The following is a 24126-nucleotide window of genomic DNA, read 5'->3' on the forward strand; positions in this document are numbered from 1 at the left end:
TCGATAGCTCTAGATAATAGTAACTGGATGTGCTGTAAGGTTTTCGGATGCAAGCTCTGCACAAGTGGTTTGCAGCGTTAGTAGCATCTGTATTATGTTTGGACTGGACTGATCTTTTGGAATCTTGACCTGTGGGATTGTAAACCAAAACTTAGATATCCAAGAACACATCTGGGTTGCATAGTATTACCACATTTGTATAAGGTAGTGTTCTTAGTTTCTTTTCATTAGTTTGTTTTCTGTTGACTGGAATGAGGAATTTGATACAGGGCTTGTGCTGGCAACAGAATAAGTTCAAGGGACTTCAGTGATGTTTTTCTTCCTGTCCTGGAATTCACATTAGAAGTTGTGATTTTGGTATATAACTAGATAAGGTAAATAACGAATAGAATACAACTAACAAACACTTCTCTGGTTTAATTTATTTGATAAGTGTGCAGATACCACTAGCTATTCGGTCAAATGCAAATTTCATAAAAACAAAAGTAGGGTTATATCTGTATTACTGGATTTCTTAAGATTAATGTTATTTCTTCAAGTAAGTACCTGCCTCTTCCTAGGAAGATTGTTATGCCATTTATAAAGCAGTGAAATGCTTGAAAAGTTTTTTACAGATAAACAATCATTTTCTGAGGAAGGCAAAATAACCTAATGCTTTGTGCTAAAAGAGAGAAATGTTTTGCTGTCTTGCAGCTTACGTATTTTCAGCCTGCGCTAGGTGGAATGAGACACATCTTAAAAATCTGATGAATTCAAATGGTATCCTGGGGTCCATGAGGAGAGGAGTGGCCAGCAGAAACAGGGAGGTGATTGTCCCTCTCTACTCTGCTCTTGTGAGTCCCCATTTGGAGTACTGTATCCAGGTCTGGGGCCCCAGTACAAGAAATACAGGGAGCTGTTGGAGAGGGCCACAAGAGGGAGAGTGGCCAGAAGAGAGCCACAAAGATGATCAGAGGGTTGGAGCACCTCACCTACAAACACAGGCTGAGGGAATTGGGCTTGTTCAGCCTGGAAGAAAGAAGGCTGCAGGGTGACCTCATTGCAACCTTTCTGTACTTGAAGGGAGCCTACAAACAGGAGGGGAATCAACTCTTGAAAGGGTAGATAACAGCAGAACAAGGGGAAATGGTTTTAAGTTGAAGGAGGAAAGATCAGTTTGAATGTCAGGGGAATTTCTTTACTATGGCACGGGGGTTGGAGATTCATGATCCTTGAGGTCCCTTCCAGTCCAGGCCATTCTGTGATTCTGTGAATTCATAAGAAATTGCTTTAAAAATGTGTTTGCTTTACTTCTGTTTACATCTGTAAGATAACAATGTGAAATTAATAGTAATTGGTTCTGAGTATTTGTTGCTAAACATACTAGTGTGTGTAGGGAAATGTTTGGAAATGGGTAACCTTGGGTTAATTAAATCCATCTGGTGGCTGACTAATGACAGGAATACTGTGTCCAGGGAATCATTTAATGCTACAAAATTTGATAATGCACCAGAAGTTTTCTAACAAAGCAGTCTTAGAGTAAACTAGGACTCGCATGTAACTGGAGTGAAAACCAGTCCCGCAGAGCAGCTCATAGAATTGCAAAGGTCTGTTTCAGGCAGAAATGTCCCAGAAGAACTGAGGAACAACATTTTTTGTTCCTTGAGATGTAAAATTGTGGCTGGGACGTGATGTGAAACTTTTTTTTGAGTTTGTGCTTCAAGGAGTTGACTTTTATGGGACTAATTTAAATGAATGTTTCCTAGCTCGCTAAAATCCAGGAACAAATATCTTCATTAGGAAAGAAGCTATATAGGGTGAAAACAGCTTCCAGAGGCACTGTGGTAAAAAGTGAAGAAAGGCAGAAATGTAATTTGTGTCAGCTGGCAAGATATCTGATCCTATGTAGATCAATGCCTGAAGATACTGCTGTTGACGGTGTTTTAAAGCAGCAGCTGTGACTGTTCTTTTTCTGTTTCAGTGCTCTAACTACATGTAATATACAGAAGAAAAAGAAGACTTCGTACTAACGCCTTCATGCATTTATACTTTATCTTCATCATCTGTATTGTTGACTGATTTTGTATTGATTTTGTAGCTGTAAGTTAGCTTTTTTGTTACTTGCCAGTTCAAAATTTCTGGGAAAAAAACAGCAACAACAACAAATGCAGTTTGTTGTTACTGAGTTAATTATTTGATTAATTTGCATTTAATGTTTTCTTGCACTTACACAGAACATGGTTTAGTGGTGGGGGAAGGAACTTCTGAAGTTTGAGGAGACCTGAATGCTTTTAAAGCAAGCCAACCACAATAACATCAGATAAAGAATAGTTTGTTACATATTGATCTGACAGATGGGCAAAACAAAACCGAGAGATTAACATCATTCTGCAGTTTAATTTTTAAAGCATGCAAAAACAGTGACTTAATAGAATTGAATATGGAGAATGAGTTTGTTTGCTCTACATGTGAGGAACTTGCCTAAGCTTCCTTTGTAGCGAGTACAACAAAATAGCACTAGGAAGTGATTTATCTCAGCTTAAAGCAGACATCTAAAATAGGTCAGATGAATCACGCTTTGAAATGTCTGGTTTTCTCCTCTGAGTATGGAGTGAGTTTAAAGTGACCATCTCAGATGTGTACATCCAGAGTTGGATTAGATGGATACCTTCCAGGCTGTCACGTTTTACAAAGCAGTGGATAATTACTGCTTTTTGTAGAGGCTGAAGGCAACTGTTTAAGTAATACATTTCTAAAGGGTGTTTTTCTTACAGCTGTGGCAGCTTAAGTGTAGAAATTTGATGTATTCTTAATGAAGTGCGTCATGTGTTAGGACTTTGAAAATGTGCCCTGAAATATAAATCTACTCAATGCATTGCATATTTCAACCTTGTGAGTGTTGGTGTGCAGCAGGTATGACCATGCACCCACATCCACATGGGCACTGCAAAAACCGATTGAGAGCTGAATGCTGTGAATTAGCTGTACGGACAATTGTGTTCCCTGGAGACCTTAGCTTTGAGAGGACACAATACATAAATGAGTTTGAAAATACAAATTGACCTTATTTACAGTGTTTTCTGTCAAGCGATGCAGCTTATTAAACATTCTGACAACATCAAAAAGGAATCCTTTTCTTTTTCCTGTAATCTTCATCAAGTCTGTTTCTCCTAATAAACATTGTAGTGTAAGTTGACAACCGATAGTGACTTCAGAGCGGATGAATTAGCAGATGTATATTGTGTGAAACTGCACATAGTTGCACAGTAGCTATGGTTACCAGGTTAAAGAAATTACAGTCAGTTTTGAGTTGCCTAAAAGTGAAGTGCTGGGATACTTACATAGTTATCATGGACTTGTATGTGTAACAAAACTCCAAATATGCTCTATTTCTTGAACTGACATTCTACTTATTCAAATTCTTGTTTTCATGTGGGAACGCAGTATTTTGCTTTTATATCGTTTTAAGAATTGAGTGCCAAGCACATGTCTGTAATGAGGCCAGTTGGTTTCAAAGTTCAAGATTTTGAATGAATGTTGCTAATATTTTGATTTGCTTCTGGACAATGCGAAGTTCAGGCATAATTATTAAGAATCATATAATCATATTAAGAATCACATACTTTTATTTAAATCTAACTTTTAGAATGACTTAGTGGAAGTATTTTTTTTTATTTTTATTTTTGTAATGGATGCTTCATCACTGAAATGGTGCGGGTGAATTCATGCAGGTTGGATGGAATTGGTCACAAAAACATGATACGTTTGCATTGCTCTTGGGCCCATTTCAATGTTTCCAGCATCTGTATTGCTGAGAAACATAAGAATGACTTGAGTCTGTTTCCAAAAGCAGTGCAGGTGTTGAGAGATGTTGAGGAGTTCAAGCCCAGTTGACTCAAATGTAAAGAATGAAAGACTGAATGTTTCTAAAAGTTTCCACAAGGTTAGAAACTCAAGCTACTGTGAGTTATGTTGGAATTCAGGCACTAACACCACCTTTTTTCAGTGCGGTTTACTCTCTTTTAATGAACTAGGTAGAGTGGCACTTCTGCATTTAACTTTAACATAATTCCTGTAATATTGTCTGTATATTATAAGGAATAGAATAAGAAGGAATAGGGTAAGATTTTACAGAACCATGCTCTTTTTTAGCTTACAAATGAATTGGCTGCATGATCTCGCTCAGTCGATCTGCTCACCTTGTTTTCTAGAATAACCAACCATGACAACAGAGTCGGGATCAGATTCTGAGTCCAAGGACAAAGAGCAGGACCAGCAAGAAGCCCCTGCACAGCCAGGGGCAGCAGCAGAGGGCCCGCCACAGCAGCAGCAGGAGCAGCAACAGCTAAGTGAAGAGCACCAAAACACACTTGAGCAGTTCTCAGCTGTGGCAGCACACAGCACGCCAGTGAGGAAAGAACAGGTAGGAAAGCTGTGCACGATTGCTCCTGGGAAACAGTGAGCCTGTTTGGTGTGACGTTATAGATCTTCTTGGTTGGTCTTCTGTGTTTAAACATAATAACCCTCATGCAGGATGTCTGGAAGTTCATGTCTTTCTGCCTTCATTGTGCTGCTTTGGGCTGATCTTACTAAGTGAGAAATGCTTTCCGTCTCACATTTGTGTTATATAGCAAACAGTGCCAACTTTTAAGAAGCTAAAAATGTTTTCAGAGTTCATTTTTTATTTGACACCTGCTGAAAACTGATTTCATGCTTGCTTGTCTGATGTGTGGGCCATGAAGAGTCTGTGGTCTGTTAAGCTTCTTGTAGTTCTGAAATAACTGCTTTATAATTGCTCTAACTTCTCACGTAATAGGTTTTAGAAGAGCTATCACATGATTTTTCCATTTGGTTCATTGTCACACTTATTAAATTTGTGGCGGCTGCTTTCTTCTCCTGTTAACAATTTCCAGTCAATAGGATTAACAGGCATTGTTATTCATCGGTAAATGACACAAAAATTAATGAGGTACCTGCAAATCACATCCCTTAGATCCATAAGGTTATGACTTCCCCTCCCTCCCCCTTTGATGGCATTCACCTTTGAAGAATGGAATAAGCTACTCATGCTCCTCCTCTGTTCTTTACAAAAAAAAAAAAAAAAAAAATCAGGTACTTTGTGAGGTCTTGTTATTTTTCCTTAGAAGGCAGTGCTGGTAGAGCAAGCAGAAGTAAGACATTACTTACCAACACTGTGCATGTTCCACTGAAGCTGCTTGAGGCTGGCTGTGCTCTTAGCTTTTAATTCTTTTTTCTGCAGAAAAAAGAATTTCATGAAACATGATAATGTAATCTTACTGTCTTCCTCCCTTTTTGTCTACTTGAAGAGCAAGAATATATCACGTGTTGAATGCTAATGTTTCTAGAAACTATCATAAATAGATGGGATTCATGCACTGTGCAAGTTTGGTAATCATAGAAACATGGCCAGTGTTGAAAAGGACCACAATGATCACCTAGTTTCAACCCCCCTGCTATGTGCAGGGTCGCCAACCACCAGACCAGGCTCAGAGCCACATCCAGCCTGGCCTTGAATGCCTCCAGGGATGAAGCATCTACAACCCCCTTGGCAATGTGTTCCAGTGTGTCCCTTACCCTCTGTGTGAAAAACTTCCTCCTAATATGTAACCTAACCTCCCTGTCTTGGTTTAAAACCATTCCTCCTTGTCCTATCACTATCCACTATCATAAACAGTCGTACTCCCTACACCGTCCCTTCAAGTACTGGAAGGCCACAATGAGACTCCCTGGAACCTTCTCTTCTCAGAACTAAACAAGCCCAACTCCCTTAACCTTTCATTTTGTACCCAAGTTGTGAAACATCCAAGATCATTACTGCTAAATTCTGTAACTCCAAGGGCTTGATGTGAGGGAGAATTCCATCTTCAAAAGGGGATGATCATACTGTTTCATAGTGAGATATATCAATGTAAGTAAAGATGAAAAGCTTATGCTCAAAAAATACAAACCCTGAAGCAATTTGTGCTGCACTATAATTTAGTCTGTAACACTGAAAATGCTGTAGAAATGTGTGTTGCAGGAGTGAACAGGATTCCAGGAAGAATATAGATATGCTTGCAGAGTTCAGAATAATTCACTGAGTACGTGGGATTTTCACTGGCCACTATTTTTTTTTTTCCTTTTTTTTTTTCCCTAAATAACACAATGTCAGTTTTCTTTAGGAAGAATAGGCTTAATTCAGTCTGAGGGTACCTCAGTGCCCGAACATGTCAGAGTAGTTCATGAGATCTTCTCTAATAGTTCTTGGCATATTTTGTTCTCCAGACAAATGAGAGAAAATCCATTGTATGATTTTAACCTAGACAGATTCTCCTGATCTTAATGTCAGTAGGAGTCTAGCAAACAAAATAATGCCAATAATAGTTTGCTTCTTTAAAATATATTTATAAATAAGCAAATGCCTGCTTTGCTCTTTAGCTACAAAGTATCTTCATGAAGGAAAATAATCAACAATCCATAGTGGTTCAAAGAAGTTGTTTGCATGCTGAAGAGGCTTCTAAAATATAACAGGCTACTGGGTGCCTTTGCTGTTGTGGATTTATCTTTCAAGCAGTTTTCCTATCTTCTTTAAAAAGATTAATTCCATGGATCTGTTGTTTTGTTTCTTGTTGTTTTTAATTTAAGGGGTTTTTTTGTGCTAGGAAGAAGCTTACTCTCACATGAGAAATCTAATGAGCCACTTGCAATGATGGCATAGTTCTTCCAACCATGGGATGACTTTTGCACCTGTAGATGTGCAAATGCATCTTCTGTGGTAAATTTCCTTAAGAAAACACGTAGAAGTCATCAGAATGCCTCTTCCCATTAGTGCTAGGTCCCTAAGAGGAGACATCTTGAGTTTTTCTCATGGTGCTTAAGCCCAACAGCTTGCCAGCTGGCCTCTGTGATTGTAGAGCAGTGGCTTGGCCTCAAGTGTCTTTGGAAGCTGGAGGCACTCTCCCTCATTCTCATGGCCACGGTGAGCATTTAAACCCCAGAAAACAACTAATCTTGTGATGTATGTTGTGCCTTCATCTACTGCCAGCTTTCAAGGCATGCAAGGACCTTGGTGTCTGGACATTCAAGTGCTGGGAGGAGAAAGGAGGAGAAAGTCTCCTCCAGGTCTGCAGATAGACAGGGGAATAGTCAGCTGATGGATTTTTAAAGCGGCTTCTTTGCTCTGCTCCGTATCATCCTTGTTCTGCTTTCTTTTTATCTCCATACTCAGGAATGCCCAGCAGACCTTTGCTCTGTCCTCCCTTGTGTAGGGAAAGGAGGAGCATGGGGCCACAGTTGCATCTTTGCCTTGGCGGGAGTTAGTGCTCTCACTGATTCTAAACGCTCCTTTTCCCTATTCACCTAAATAAAAAGGGAAAGCTTACAGCTTGTTTGGATGAAATCTCTTGGGGAAAGTTCTCTGTGGTTTAGTGACATGCTGTTGTTGCTGGTTTTATCATGCAAGGTTGTTTTGGTCTCAAAGCAGATTAAAGCCTTTCAGTGGATTTGCTCTTCTCTCGTGAAGGCTTATTACATGCAGTGAATGGAAACAGATGAAGGATTAATTTATATTATTTCCAGTGCTGCTTGTTTCTTCTTACACAGAAATCATTCAGAGCCAGGCCTGTTATTTTTTTCTACTGTAGTGAGATAACTGAAACATTTTTTAAATGTATGTTTTTAAAGCTCTAGCTTAGGTATTAGTGCACTTCTGTTGTGATTTTGCTTGGAGGCTATCAGGGGCATAACTGATTTGAAAGGTAATGACTGCTGCATAGTGCTGTTGCTAGGAAGGTTGAAATGCAGTAGAGCTGTTCTGGCTTTCATCTGTTGCAGTGAAAAGGACCATGAGCTGTGCTGCATGGCAGTGACTCTTCAAATGGTCTGACCCACAGATAAGCCCAAGCAAAAGGAACAGTAATTGTTTCTTCTCTACCCTTTCTGCAGCAGAATGTTTGTCTTTCAAATGATCTACTTCTTGCCAGCTTAAAGGACTTATTGAGCATCTGCAGAGAGCACAACTCAGCCTCTCATCTTGTAGTTATCATCCATTAGCCAGCCAGCTGCACATAAAAGATGTTTGGCCTCTTATTTCCATCCTGTTTGCTTAACCCTTCGTTCAGGTGTTTGGGGAGCCCTTCTCTCTCCAAGGCACATCAGAACCCTTCTGCAAGTTCTCGCTGTCATTGACTGGTCAGGCCTCTCATTCAGGGCAGCTTTTCTCATAGACAAAATTAGTGCAGATCTGATGGTCTTTTCCTATTCCATATGACGCCATGAAAATGCTATGTGATTTAGTAGATACAGCATTTTAAGGTTATAATCTGTGGGAATATTGACTTGCTACAATGTTTACTCTTTGTTTAGCATTTTCAGTAGACCAAAAAAAAAAAAAAAAAAGGTCTAAGAAGTTTCAGAGGGATTTTCTAAGTATAAAAGAAGTAGAAGCCTAAATTATTTTCATGCATGTCCCTCCTCCGTGATTATTCTGTACCTTTTGGAGTGAGGAGGAAGGGTTGCAAGTAATACACGGAGTCTTTTCAATGGCAAAAAGTCTACTGTGCATCATGGACCCTCTCATCCAGTCACCATTCTAAAGCTACATCTGCCAGAAGTGGAGTGTGTAATGCATTGCACTGCACGATTGGTTTGTCTCAGTTATCTTTCTTTCTTTTTCTAGCCCACAGACAAAGAACAGGAGTTTGCAGCTGCAAGTGCAAAACAGCTTGAATATCAACAGTTAGAGGACGACAAGCTCTCTCAAAAATCATCATCAAGCAAACTTTCCAAGTCTCCTCTAAAGATTGTCAAGAAACCTAAAAATATGCAGTGCAAAGTGACGCTTCTGGATGGATCTGAATATGCATGTGAAGTAGAGGTAAATTGCTTTTCTCTGTTTTTTTTCATTCTATCTAGAGGAAAATATTTGAAATTAGACTTGCAGGTTAATATTTAAAAAAAAAAAAAAAAGAGTTTAAAACTGAGTTCCCATTTTAAGCAAAAATATGGACGGCCAGATATTTCATCAATGCCATGCACATAGATGTTTCCATTATTTTTCCTGGAGATAGAATACATTGCAGAGATTTTATCTTCAGTGGGGAATAGCAAACAGTCCTTGGAGCAGCCAGGGACTATGGATTAATATTGTGTTAGCATGTGCCACTACAAAATGCAGAAAATGAATTATTGAGGATGCAACTGCAGGTACCTCTACAACACAGCTTACTCTTTGGCACATGGCTAGATCCCTATGAAAAGCTACTTTACATGTCTGTAAGGTTCAGCTACAGTGAAAGGAGTCCTTGCCCAGCCAAGAGATAGGATGTGGTGTTCACTTGCTTTATCCACTGGAGAGAAAAAGTACATACAAAGGGTTTTAGTAGGCTGGGGAGGCTGAGCATCTGTTTCTGAACAAATTTCAGAAAATCATTTAGGAAAATGAAGGTGAAGTTATCATCTTGGGTAATACTAAAGTTCTGTTGCTTTTTCGACAAAAGTCTGGTGCTGCACTATGAGAAACAATGTCACATTTCAGAAAAATGATATCATATTTTTGAAGTACTCTGTAAGTGAGCTTGCTATATTCTCTAACACTGGAAAAAGTATATGTTGGTATATTCAAAGATCTAGCAAACTACAGAAATCAGTAAATTCCCCAAAGTGAATTCCTTAAAAGAAGGGAAAGCGGGAACATGCCAACTGAACATTTATTGTTTCCATTCCTTGTGTTTTACGTGCATAAGTGCATCTTTCAGTGTGGACGGTGTTAGAGATTTGACAGTTGGTAGAGGGAAGTTAGAAGGTTCATCCCTTGTTGTCAGCTTCCATTTTGCAGTTCTACATGTCCTGCTTCTGCCTACTGAAGTCTATAAGGCAGTGTAATTTAGAAGGACTGGAAATTTAGAAATGTCCTTTTGAGCTAGAATACCAGCTCTGTCAGTGAATTTTGTTTTGGAAGTGAGCCAGATATTTATCTCTCCAGAAGCATATTCCCTAGTCAGGGAGTTGGGGATCATTATAGAATCCATCAGTTACTCTATAGAGTGGTTGCAAATGACAAATGCTTTTATATATATTAAATATTCATATCACTTAAAGGAGATTATTGCTCTCAAGTAGAACACAACCTACAGCTTATCAATTATGTGTTCATCCAGTTAATGACCTGACAGCTGAAATAGCACATACTCAGAGATTTAGATGCTTCTGACATGGGTTTGGTTAATTCATTATCCCTTTGCAGTCCATTGTTTTACAGCTCCCTGTTTCCTATTCCGTATTCAATGCTGAGAGTCTTCAACAGCTTCCAATGTTTCTTTCAATCTCTCTCATGCCCAGAACATTGCATATGTGACAGCAGGGTTTTTTGTGTTGTATGAGATATATCTGCAAAGCACAGGATAGTGGAGGTAACTTCAAAGAGGAGGTTAACAGCAGTTCATCTAATGTGTTATTCTTTCAGTGAAAGGATCTGAAGTAAATGCCAGATAAAAGATCTCTCCTGTGGCCCTACAATATTACTTCCAGTGTGTTGTATCTATCCTGACCCAGAAAGTCTTTCATGCAGTAAGTCATTGCAAGCCAAAACCAGGTTAAATAGCTAACCCAACCTGTTAATTTATCCTTTTCCAAAAACATAAAACAGAAGCATTACCATCTGTACTGCCACCACACTTCTCAGCTGGGAGCCTATGGGTAGGATCAGCCAGCTTATTTAAGAACGGTGGTTCCCTTCCAAGGTGCAATGGATACCTAATGGCATTTTATGTGTCTGGGAACAGCTGTGTGCTTTTGGAACAGAAGTGTTTGTTGTACCCTGAAGTTCTTACTAACAGTGTCAAAGTAGAGCAGCAGCCTAATATGGTTCCCTCATGCCCTAAAGCAGCTGGAGATTTCTAATGGGTACTCAGAGGAGCTGGCATAGTCTGCATGGGTGGTACTGGCTGTTTTCCACTGAGATGGCCACCCCTCCTGTAAGCTGTTCTCCTTGCACTGTTCATGGCGCTCTCCCACCTGGCACCAGGACCAGAAATATTTTGTCAAAAGTGGCCAGGTCCATAGCTGGTGCAAAAGCTGCTCAGGCAAAGAGAACGCTAAGGACTTCTTTGTTAAGCAAGCGAGGTCTACATACTGCATTTATCTTTACTTCTTCAAACCAAAAATGTAAGATCATAGAATCATTGAATAATTAAGGTTGGAAAAGACCTATGAGATCATCTAGTCCAACTGTCAACCAACCACCAATATTGCCCACTAAACCATGTCCCTAAGAACTGCCCTTTCCTGAAACATCTCCAGGGAAGAAGATTTAAGACTGCAAACTGAATTCAGATAACCTTAACAAAGGCATTAGTTGAGGTTTTTCTGAAGGTATGTGAAAATAAGCAGAAATAACTTCTCTGAATTTCTCCCACTTTAAGTAGGCGTTTTCAAGTGCTCTACTACATTTACACTATTTCTAGGATTTATTTTTCTCATCTTCCTTCTCTGCCTCATCTCATTTTTCTGTTGTCTAGACTGCTGCATTTTAATTAAAAGACTGAACTGGAACAAGCTGTCATCCTCTCCCTTAGATGTTGCCTAACTTGAAGTGTCTTTTTAAAACAGGTTGGAATTTGCCTTCATGATTTCTACTCTAAACATATAGATGTTATTAATCACTGTGTAAGATCAGAAAGCAATAACAACCTTAACCAAATGAAAGGCAAAATGGTTAGATTTCATTTTCAAGGGCACCACTCTCTGAACTCATTGGTAATTTATACTCTTCCTTCATTCTTCTTCCACTTGGATTTTATGATCACACAGGAAACTAGTAAATGAAAAAAATGTTTCCATAGCAACCTTGCTGTAACAGTGCTGTAGCACTGTGCCAAACAGGTTGAGTTCCTGTATAATTTGGATGCAGTGGAGAATGCTGAAATCTGATGTCTCAAGGAGCATTACTATACTCACTGTTCTTGGTCAATGGAAGTCAGCTGAGGTAGAGGGGATTGTTACAAATACACCTGTTGTGGTTTTTTTTTGTATCCAGTTTTTGCAGACCACTACCCAATTCTGCCCACAGCAGTAGCCATTTCTACACGTCTCTGAAAAACAACCGAGAATACCCTACGTTTTTAGTAATAGGTTTCCCCACATCTTCAGGGGACTTCAGGGTACCATACTTGAATGGGAAAGGTGAGGTATTCTATTTCCATACATTGGAAACCAGGGTTTATAAACTGAACAGGGGCAAACTGGGATGATCTGGTCACTCTCTGCCTTGCACAAGTGTGTGGTAAAACTCCTTGTTGAAGGCAAAATGTGCATGAAGCGAATGGCTTCTCATGGAGCACAGAGTGTTGTGTTTCACATGAATTTTTCTTTTTCCTGAAAAACATGAGTGTATGTGGATGCTTCCTTAAAAATTTAATCATTAAGGATGATTGTTGGACAAGTTGGAAGAACAGGGAATAAGCTCTGCTATCATTGGCAGAACTTAAAAAGTAAAAAAAAATAAATTCCAGTCCTTTTTGGATTCTGTACTTCAACACTGCATGTGTTTCTTCTGGTATTCCACATCTCACTTGTAATACCACGTCTCAAGGATAATTCCTTCTGTGTCTCTGTGTTGTGGTGGCAGAAGGAGCAACCCCGCTGTTCCTTTGCCCCAGGAGGTGTCTCAGCATGGACATATGCTCTGCTTTGCCGTGGACAGTTTAATAATGTTGCCTTTTTACCCATTTTGAGGTAGACGTGAAGGTCAGGAAGGAAATTGCTGTAATAAGATGCACTCTGCTTGCTGAAGGATACAGTTTCAGTTACCCCCTGTGTGGTTTAATTGTTTAATGAATTCCACACAGTCTCTTGCAAACGGCCTTACATGTGAAACTTATTACTGCTTGCAAAAGGGAATTTTTTTAATAAGACTTTTCCTTTTGACCTAGTCACTGCTTATATTTCAGTTAATTTAATATGAAGAGATTTAGGTTAGGTTCGTGTTAGGTTTTTTTTCCTTACCTGGGACGTGTTTCACTGAATGTGACTAGGCTGGGATGCATTGTTGGCATTATACAGGATGTTTTCTGGCCCCAGACCCACTAATTAGAACTGACTTAGATTAGCCAGGGGATTCAGCTAAGATCTATGTTACCTGACACGTGTCAGTAGGAGTCTGAGTATTGCCTGAATATGTTCCAACTGAATAGAGCTAATATACAACTCCTCTGGCTTACGTTCTCAAAATGCTGTGTACTGCTTTTTATAAGTTAAAGTACTTGTCAATTCAGGAAGCACAGGGTTTTGGAAATCGATACCCATATTGTCCACCTCGTAATAATGAACTATGAGTCTGAGCCAAACATAAAAGTGTTTATGCTTGCTTTTAGTGCACTTTAAATTTTTTTAAGGTTTTTCACGGAGGTTAAAGAAATCTTTACATTATTTTTATTTTTTAAGACATTTAATGCTGAACCTAGCATTTTTGAAGTGCCATAAGTTGGAGGATGTTCATGTGGCTCTTCTGAGGCTGGAGCATTTCCTCTTTGCCCAGAGGAGCTCAGCTTCAGTGCCCCAACTGGGAACATCTGGGTTGCACGATACTGAGAGACAAGGTCTGTAAAACCTGGTAGGAAAGCACATCTAGATGGTTAGACAGCTGGATCTCTTGTATTTCCTCCTTTTAATATGCAGATATGTTATAGAGACAGAAGGAAAACCAAATATTAAAAGAAGGTCACCCTTTCAGATGTTGTACCAAGTAAACAGCAAGTTGGGCTTTAAATTTAACCTTTCAACTGAGCAGGGGACATGGCTACAGTGAGAACAAACATCAAAACTTCTAAGAAAAAAATATATAGTACATTTGCTCTCCGCATCCATTTCCTGCATCTAGTTCTCTCATCTCTTGACTTTCATTAATAGATTCTGAAAATGATTTGAGGAGTTAAATGATGTCTTTAGGAGACAAACATGTCCTTTTGATCATTTGGAGGCACTAGCCATTTTTCGTAATGGTGTAAACTATCAAAAGGGATTGACCTACATTGACATATAATTGCCCTGAAATTGCATTTTTTAGAGAATAGATGATTAACTGAAAATCTACGGGTGACATGTTGCCTCCAGTTCCCTCCCCTTGATGAACCAGTTGGAAAGGAGCCAGTCAGAGGCTTGTTTTCCATCTGGCAGACTTATATTTATGTAGTCAGTTGGGTTTGGTCATGTACACTCAAACCCAGATACTGCAGGCCAGCTGCTGGTTAACTTGGGGTGATCTTTTACCCCAGAGTAGAGATCTCTGTGCACCAGGGCCTGTCATCCTCAGCATTATTCCTGCTCTTTGTTCTCCTCAGCAGGCAGGGAGAAGAGTTCTTGTCCTCCTCACTGTGCTTGCTGATGGTCTCACTGGGGTGAGGCTGCATCGAGGCCTCTGTGTTTGTCTTCTCCAGATGCAGTGCCCTGGGGTGAAGCTCACCCTCTCAACCCTGCAGCTTCTTACAGGGATGCAGCCAGCACCTGGACACTGCAAGTGTTTTTAGGCACTACTGGAATATGAGTCAAACATCACAAGTGGAAGGCTCCTCTTGCCCCTTTTCCCTTCTTCAAAATGACTGTCAGATGTTAACACCTCCTGCTATTTCTGCACTCTTTGTCTATTCTCCATTTACCCCATCTATTCCCATTCTCCCAGTGAAGTGATTATTTTCTTGTCCCTGCCCCCATCTCACTTCTGCCAAGCCTTACTGCTCCTTGTGGTGTTTACTGCCCCTTTCTGTCTTTCTTAGGTGCCTCGTACTGCTGCAGTTCCCTACCATGCTGTCTAAATAAATCTCCAATTCTGTTGCTAGTTGATCCGATTTTATACCTACTGCTGTACCCATGTTAATGCTTCATTGCTATTTCCAGAACAAAACTAAGTCAGTGCTCACTTTATCATCTCCTAAATATTAGGTGCCTTGTAAAATCCTAGCACCTCGTACAGGTGATTTTTTTCCAGGTGAGCCCCACGCAGCATTCTCTGGGCTGATTTATGGTTTGTTATCCCTGTCTGCTGACAGAATAAAATACTAGAGATGGGACTAGATAGCCTGCAAATCAAAGCTGTGATAGAAAGGAAGGTTTGTCTCTTGTGTCTTTTGGTCAGTTTTGGTCTGGCAGAAATGGGCTTGATCCAAAGTGGGTAAGGCTTGAGTGTAGCTTGCAACCACTGAGAATAGGGTAAGCTGTAACTAGATTATCTTTGAGGTCCCTTCCAACCCAACCTCTTTTATGATTCTAAGTTATCTGTCTTGACAGCTGAAGCACTGATGATGTGATGCTCTCTAAGGCACCTCAGATTTAAAAGCCTAATCCTCATGCCACTTCTTCTGTCCCTGTCCCAAGAGTGTCTTTCTGTGTTATGGTTTCTGTGTGATTTTTATTTTTTCCCCTCTAGCCTGGTAATGTAGGTCAGGGAGAGCTCTGTGGCTTTTAAATTCATATGGCAAGATTACTCCGTAAATCGGACTATGTTGACAGTAGAGCTCTTTTCAGTTGAAAATAAACCAAATGTTTATGGTTGACTTTTGCTGATAGTTGCCAGTAACTGCATACAGTGAGGATAGTGGAGGGTTCTTCTTCATGATACGTTTGAGCACATTTTGAAGTCACTCAGGAGGGGCACATTTGCTGAGTCCCTCTAAGACCAGGTAGAACAAAGGAACAAGGGAAATATTTATATATGCCCCTCACTGGGAAGCCTCATATACTGTGTGAATCCAGGCAGACCTTCCTGAGTTACTGCAGACCTTCTTGCAGGAGGACATGGTGCAGCTGGGAGACAAATGGATCAGCTGGATTTCTGGTTAAACACCAGATCCAAAATATCTCTGTCCTCCAGTATAATGAGCAGCGGTGGTACTTTCACTCTTGAAAAGCCTACAAAATCATGGAATATGGTTTATTATTGTATGAAAAGATTTAGCAAGCATCTGATACAATTCAATTCTTGTCACACTTATTTCTGTTTCAGAAAAAATATCCACTGTTTTTTCCTGGAGGGTAGTGCTAGTAAGCTGTTACTAGATCTCAATTTTTGCCTTGTGAATTCCGTTGATGCATTTGGAGTGCCTAAGCATTTGACAGTCATCTCATTTGACACATATTTCTGTGGCTGTTTTGCATGTACAAGTGTGGCTGTTACCCTTCGACATACAAAGAAGTGCTCTGAAGCCTTTATTATTTCTTAGGTGTTGCCTTTTTCTCCTTTGCATTGCCATTTATAAAATGCAGGCTTTATTCATAAACATGTATTCTGTGTAGCATATCTGTCAGTGCTCTTAGAGCTCATGTGGTAGCAGTGTTAGAGTGATCTCTGCTGATGCAGAAGGCAAAGACCCTAATTTGGTTTGATTCCAGCGTCAGGACTAGGTCACCAATCTTCTTACTGGGATTTAGCAATCGCCTGCTTTTTTTTTTTTTTTTTTTTTTCCTTTTCTTTTTTTTTTTCTTTTCTTTTTTGGATTAGTGCTGGCTTTTTAGGATTGCAAGCTCAAACTGTATTAAAGAAGATTGCCCTGATAAAAACTATGCCATGTTATACAATGTCACCAACGCTAGGTGCAAGTATGTAGCTATAGCATAGACATATTTACCCAAATACTTCTATTAAATACTTAGTGGTAGGCATTAAAAGTGACTGGTTTCAGGAATAGTAATGTACTGTACATAAAAAATATGAAGAAGCAGGTAAATTATAGTATCACTATGAAGGGGAGGAAAAAAAATCATTTTTCCTATGTGTTGAAATATGTTCTAGGTGAATGTCAGTTTCTCTTGTGCGGCATTCATTCTCAAGCAGAGGTGGAATAGTACTTCAGGTTTTTATTTCAAACTTCTTGAATATGTTAGTTGTCTACAGGGATGTATAGGCAGGTCCATGCATAAAAATGTTAATAAAGAACTAGAGCATTTGGAGAGTTTGAATTGGCATGCAGCTTTCAGGAAGAGCACTCTGTATGGAAAAGAAAACCTCTTATTAACTAAAGCTTTCTGAAATTGTCAAGTTCTAATTCTTTCCACATTTGACTAAATTGTTTTGGGTTTTTTTTCCCCATGTATTGTGTTTGGATGTGTGACCTGGGATGTTTCCAAATACAGCTTACCCATGAAATTTAGTTAGTAGCTTTAGTTAAGTACATGGAAGATTAAACAGCGTTTCCTTGTGGGAGTCAAGAAGTGAATGTTTTTTGCTTAAAACTTACTATTTTCTTTGCCATCCAAAAGGGTATTGGGAAATTCCTGTTCAGTGTCTCCTTGCTATGAAGCATAAACTGAGCGGAGAGTGTTACACTAATAAGTACATCCAAGAGACAAACATCCTCATGCATGTTCAATTTCAATATTCTGTGTATACCAAAGCAGATTTTTCTCCAAGAAATATAAAAATAGTTGAAGTAAGGATTCATTTCTTAGATGCATTCATTTTTTTTTCTTACAGTTTATTTCAATTTGTCTATATTGATCTGCCCATATAGGAGATGTAGCAGGACATTTGTTATTTGCTCTGCCCATCTGCTTGCTTTGTCAGTTTATTGTACAACTTTCTACAAGTAACTTCTGTGAAGGTTTTGCTCTGTAACAGAAGTGACTTTCTTTACTATATATTATGTTATGTATGGAACATCTTTCTCAACTTTTTTTACTTTCAGAGGAAACAAAATGTTGATTTTCTGGAATTTTCAGCAGAGACAGCAAGGGACTAAGAGGGCTAAACTCCAGTGGTTATGATTTGTTTCTAAACAACCTCATCTTGCTACTTATATACTGTTGTCTGTGGGATGCACTTCATTAAACTGGGGGAAAACTTGCTGATTTTCTGCCAATTAACACTACAGGAGAGATTCTCCATCCTGTTTTTCTTCCTGAATGTTACCCACTTATGTTCCTGCTGAGGGTTACAGTTGGGAAATCATAGATCCCCAGAGAAATTTGAAGTTTTTTTCCTCCTCTGTCACCTTTCTCCTTCATTGCCTTTTCCAAGTGGAGAGAAACCAGAGGAGATTAAGAAATACAAGAACAAATGAAAAATTACAAATGAGTGGAAGGGCAATGAAGTCAAACTTCTTTGGAATGGCTTTATGCATTTATCTTCTTTGGGAAAAATTAACCCTCTGCTATTTTTATTTTTATTTGTTTTCTGTTTTCAAATGAAAAATACTGATAAAGTACTGATTAGCTTAAAAAAAAAAAAAAAAAAAAAAAAAAAGACTAAGCATTTTCTGTGGGAAATGTTATGGCCTAAAATGCAATGATTAGGCCTTCATATTGTGTCCAGTTCAAACTCTTCCTCTGTGGAATATGAGAAATGTCACAGTAAGTAGATTGTTATTTCACATAAAGATAAAAATAGGTTCTTTACCAGAATTATTGAGATTGACTCTCCATAGATAGTGACTCTGGAGGTCATGGTAAACTGCTCCTCCACATTTGGAATGACACCAAACATTTTCATACTCATAAGGTTCTATATATTTGCAAGTGCAGACATTATGTGCATTAAATTATGCAAGTATTGGCATATGCACATAAAATTCTGACATATTTACAAAGTTTAGATCCCTTCTATAGAAACAGGGTTCTCATTACAAAAGTGAACTAGGAAGCTTGCATGCACTGGCCTCCTTTACTCACAAATGAATCATACTTTTTCCAGGGATTGGCTCAGTTTTTATGGACGATGCATAACTGGTGAATAAAGGCTGTGAATGCTGTCAGACAGCTGGAATTCAGTGACTCCGAGGCTTTACTCTACATATCTCAGCTGGGGGAGTTTGTGGGAAGAGTGCTTGCTGCGGCAAGTACAAAGTATTCCTGACAAATAGCTAATCATTTACATTTGTGTGTGTTGCAGGAATAATTGCAGAAGCTGAAAGGTGGAGAGTATGAAAGTTCCCCCTTGTGTATGATAGTTAGGTGATGCCACATGCATCTCAAATTTCAGGGCGTTTTCTTGTGTTTGCACCATCATGTTGATCTGTGCAGCGTAGAAACTGGGCTGTCAATAGAAAGGCAATTTAAATTGAAACAGTAACATGAAATAAAATCAGAGGTCTGAACATGGAATCTTCTTCATCGTGCATTGTAGATTAGAAAAATTAGCTAATACTTTGCCACCAAAAGGAATGAGGGAAGAGGAAGACATGAGTACAGTCACATGCCAAAATGCATTACTCCATGCAAGACTGGAGCCAGCCCACACATTTATACAGTGTATTGTTGAGATCCATTGGAAAGTGCAAATGATAATTAGGAATGTGAACCAGATAACCTCAACGTCATTTAAAGTTCAATTATTTCTAAAAGGATTTCATGATACTAATCTGTTCGTTCTTCTTCCAGCACCAGTGCCCACTGGAGTTATTACAGTAATTGTACAGAAGTTAAGGCCAGAATAGTGCTAGTGTTGCTTGTTCACTGGCAGTGTGACAGCTTGTCTGAGGAAAACGGTGATGTTTGTGCAGAAGGAAATGTGCACTTTCCATGTGAAACCCAAGTCCACAGCTGTGATAATGGTTTGTCTCTGCTCTTTGGCTGAACAGCAAGGAGGCGAAGCTCCCACTCAGTGGGGTGCATGACCTTGTAGCTACTACGCAGTGCAGATGCTGGGTATGAGGTGGCACAAACAAATCCCATTATAGCTCATTTGGCTGGGGGACCATATTCCTGGATTTCCCTTACCTATAAACTCACTCAATGTGATTGCTCGTAATTGCTTTCAAACAGCACACGCATACCTTCGTGCTGCAGACAGCTTCCTCCCTCAGCCTTTGCTCAGCATTTTGCATACACGTGAGACTGCAGCATTGTCTGCAAAAATAGCGCTGCTCTGAAAATATGACACTTTGGGGGCTGCAAGAGCTTTAATTTCTAGGAAGCGGAGGGGGTTGTTTTCTACTCTTCAGCTGTTCATACTATTTCCCTGTCAGTGAGAGGAGGGTAATCTGCTAGTGAATAAAAATAGAGCATGAGAGTAGACTAACTCTCTGTGCTTTCATCAGGTATACAACAATTAACCCCTTAGCAACTGTGGAAGTGCAGGGGAGTGCCATCATCCCAGCTGTGTATAATTGACTTTCTAATGATGTTGTTATCCTTGTAGAGCTAAAATGAAAAACTGAGTTTTTGAGCTCGCCACTCAAAATTATATGCTATATTTTACCTTGGTCTGACCATCTCACATGGGACAGAGGTAGGATGGAAGGATGTTCGCTGAAGAAGCTCCCTGAACTTGTAGATGATGCAAAGGACATACGTTATTCTTCTATCTGCCAAGTCCTTGTGTTTTTTCCTAAAATACTTAATTTGAATAGAATCATAGGATCTCCCAAGTTCAAAGGGACTTGTTGGGATCACTGAGTCCAACTGCTTGCTCCATACAGGCCCACTCAAGTATCGGGCCATATGTCTGAATGCATTGTCCATACACTCCTTGAAGTCTGGCAGCTTGGGGCTGTGACTGCACCCCTCAGGAGCCTCTTCCAGGGCCTGAGCACCCTCTTATGTAGACCCTTTTCCTGATAATCCAACCTAAAAAATGGCATTAATCATTTCTTTCTCTCTTTTTCACTGCTTCAGAAAAAGGCTATCATCAGCAAAGATACAGAAAAGGAGAGCATCCCTTGAGTGGATTAGGGCATTGCATGGGGATGGAGGCATGCTGAGAAGGGGCTTACTGTGGAAGAGTGGCAGAAACCAGCCAGTGAGAGTAGAAGTGGAGGAAAGGGGAGGTGTCAGATAGGGTCAGTGGAGCAGGGTAGTCCAGACCACTGCAAAGCCAGGTGGGGGGTTAGTGGGGAGTGGAGCAGCAGCAGCACGAATAGCTGATGTGGAGAGGATTGAGCCTCAGCTGTTTCTGGGGAAAGCCAATAGGTACTTGGAGAGCCTTTTGTGAACTTCTGCCTCCTGAGGAGAAAGAAGCTTGGGTCCAAAAGCAGAGGAGAAATTGGCAAGGAAAGATGGATGCTGTTTCTCACTGCCTTGCGTGTGGGAATTGCTGGTGGGTGAAGACCTGCCAAGTTTACTGCTGTTGGCTCTTCTCACTGGGAGCTTGACTGGAAGGCTGGTTTTTTCTAGTTTCATTTCTGGATGAGAGCGATGGGCTTTATACAGTTGCAGGAAAGAGTCTCTGAAAAGTTTAATCTTTGCACTCTGACTTCTATACTCATTTATACCGTTCAATATATGTTTTGCATTCTTTCTAGGATCTTGCCTTCCCAAAACATGAACAAAGTATCTCTTTTTTCACATCTCTACATTTCCTTTCATGTCATTCATGCATGAAATGTAACTGAGAGTATTTCTGTAGGAGTCTCTTTCCATATTGACCTTTCACAAGAACTATTCATTTGCATGGCCAATATTTTATAGCATGGAGTTTGGTTGCTTTTCTACTGTGATTTATTTATTTATTCACTAAAAACATTACAAAGGCACAAAGCACATTCTTTTGGCCTGCTGAGAATTGCTTGACATTTTTTATATTAAGCTGTGATTCACAGTAACCAGGAGACTTTCATTGCCTTGGTCTTGTCACACCGAAACTATGGCATGGAAAGGTTTAGGGTGAGTAACTTAACCTTTCTCTATTCCTCCTCCCGTTCTTTCCCTGCTGAAGCAATGATGCCCACACCTTATCTGCTGTGCTAATTTGAGTACTTGGTAAACTAAAAGTAATTAACAGGAGTGTGGGAGGTCTGCTCATTTCCTTTAATTATGTATTCCCAGCTAAACTTCTTAATTTCCTCTGTATTTATGCAGATGCTGCCCCTCACTGTTTTTGTGCTTTACATGGGCAGCAGTGGTGACTCCATTTTCAGGCACTGTATGTCCCTAAGTGATAGAAGCCCCCTAAATCCTGCTCCAGCAATGGCTCTGACTTGGGAAGAGGCACTTGGGCAGCAGCTCATCTGTCTTAATACTGACGGGCTTTTCTGTGAACAATAAGAAAAGTTGTCTTTGTAAGGTTAATTCTCAGCCATCACCCAGAGAAGAGAACATCCTGCCCAAGGAAGGCTGCCAGGTACATACACATGGTGTTTCTGCAGCCCTCTTGCAGCAGCAACATTTTCTTGTATTCAGATGCAGTAAGATTTTTGTGAAAAGTGGCTCAGTGTAACTTGGGTACTGTCGTAGGGAAGGAGGAGGATGGATTTTGTCACAGACAAAAAAATAAGCCATGCAAGTTATTCCAGGCTTCTCATATTTAGTCCCACTTGCTCACAATGTGTAGAAATCCTGAGTGTTTTGTTTTTATTACAGCACAGCCACATACATCTTGTGCAGTTCCCTGTTAAAACATTGTACCTTGCAGCTGCTAGCTCCTATTTCTCAAAGCTGACATCTGTGTAGCTGCACAGATTGGCCATGTAAAACAGCTCTCATGTTGACCTTGTGTGACTCCTAAATTAGGACACTGAAGTGTGATGAATCAAATGTAGATGGTGCAGTGATGCAAGCAGTAGTATGTTCAGGTAGTCTGCTTATTTATCTCCATTTGGTGTAATTACTTAGTCTGTCACCAAGTAGAAATGCTTGGCAAAATATGGTATTGCTTATTTGCAGCAGAGATGTGACCATTTGGCTTGAGGGCTCTGGCTTTGTTCCTCTGTATGCACCAGTAGAGGAATTGTCTCCATGAAGCAGCAATATAAAACCATCAAGCTCTGTTAACTACTTCCAAGTCTGCGGGAGAAGAATTAACATTTGTTTGAAATTATGAAGGAGCTGGGGTGCTTTTTTTTTTTTCCTGATCCAGGGCTGGATGTGTGTGACAAAGACGTAAGTAAGCCTAGAGCTGCTTGCCCAAATAATGCTAGAAGACTCAGTAAATTCTGTTAGATTAGTACTCTTACGAGTACTTACCAGTCACTTCTGTGGCTGGTTTTTCTGTCATCTGAAGAATGCATGTTAGACTGCAGCAGCCACTCCTACAATCTCCCTATCAATAAAACCATAGAGTATGTTTCCCTCCATCCTATGTAATGTACCACTGGAGCCTCAACAGAAATACTGATTTTAACAAAAATTGGGTTATGCTCTGCTACTTACTCCAGCATTGTTCCTAATGTTTTTGCTGAGTGTTAGCAAACCTCTTTTTGTTTTTATTTATTTAATTTTCTGTTGGCTTGTTATCACTTCTAAAATAGTTGGAGGCCAGCTTTGTTGGCATAGCCCCATCAGTTTGGATTGTGAAATATTCACACATCCCAGCCAACACTGCTGGATGGGCAGCATGGTGTGGGTACAGCTGTACTGACAGAGCTGCGTTTTCCTCTGCTCCATTCGTATAACTCAGAGAGCTGGTGCAGTTCTGAAAATGCATGTGCCCACTGAGGGGCTCTGGTGACACTGCCATCATGGTGGAGTGATAAGGGGATGCAGTTCCAAGTGGGTGACCTTTGAGGAATGACAGGCTGTAACGAATATATTTGGCGTCACTTGACCACAAACGGCCAATGTGTAATACAGACAGAAGACAATGTCTGCAGTGCTCTGGATTTGCCCTCATTATTTTAATGAAGATAAATTTGGAAGAAGCATTCTGTCTTCTGTTTCGGCATTCTGCTGGCTTTTGAAGTAATTAATGTATTTCCATTCTGCTTAAAGTCGTGTGTATGTTATAGATAAAGAAACTGCCTGGCTGACATCAACTAAAATATTTATGTGTGTGTGTGCATGTTTGAAATGAAGTCGGGAGATTTTTTCCTTTAGCTGAGGCGCACGTAGGGAAGCAGACAATGTCTGATGTCCCAAATAATTTTGAATTCCTTGTCATAACTAATGCACACTAAAGTTGGCACAGGTACTTATGAATAGGACATTTCTGACTGAGGCTGTGGGATTTTTTTTTTTTTTTGGAAAATTCTTTCTGAATGTCATATATTACACCGAGAACTAGGATGACCTGAATTTTTACTGTCCAATAAAAGAGACGATGGTGCTCCTGCTAAAAGCTCTTGGTGTAGACAATGAGTTATCTTTTCATATAACATTCTAGCAATAAAAAAGGTCAGTGGAATGCTGAGAAAATGCTTTTTTATCCATTTTTATTCCATGTGAGATACTAAGCTCTCACATTGATCTCAGCAAATGGTTTGTTTGTATTTCCCTGTATGTTAGACAGAA

The 24126-nt window shown here is 39.9% G+C and overlaps 1 protein-coding gene across 25 annotated transcripts in view; it reads left to right on the forward strand.

Annotated features, from left to right (window-relative positions):
- EPB41L3 (erythrocyte membrane protein band 4.1 like 3) overlaps positions 1-24126 on the forward strand; it is a 134175-nt gene that overhangs the window by 69284 nt on the left and 40765 nt on the right. For 24 of the 25 annotated variants that reach the window (XM_052703421.1, XM_052703420.1, XM_052703428.1 and 21 more), the window contains exons 2-3: positions 4191-4402; positions 8657-8854. In XM_052703421.1, the coding sequence (XP_052559381.1) occupies positions 4202-4402; positions 8657-8854 (399 nt within the window). In that variant the 5' untranslated portion in view covers positions 4191-4201. The remainder of the gene's footprint in view (positions 1-4190; positions 4403-8656; positions 8855-24126) is intronic. The other variant, XM_052703430.1, reaches the window with a different exon arrangement.

Source organism: Tympanuchus pallidicinctus, unplaced genomic scaffold (genome assembly GCF_026119805.1).
Source record: "Tympanuchus pallidicinctus isolate F22 unplaced genomic scaffold, pur_lepc_1.0 scaffold5, whole genome shotgun sequence".
In the NCBI taxonomy this organism is placed as follows: Eukaryota; Metazoa; Chordata; class Aves; order Galliformes; family Phasianidae; genus Tympanuchus; species Tympanuchus pallidicinctus.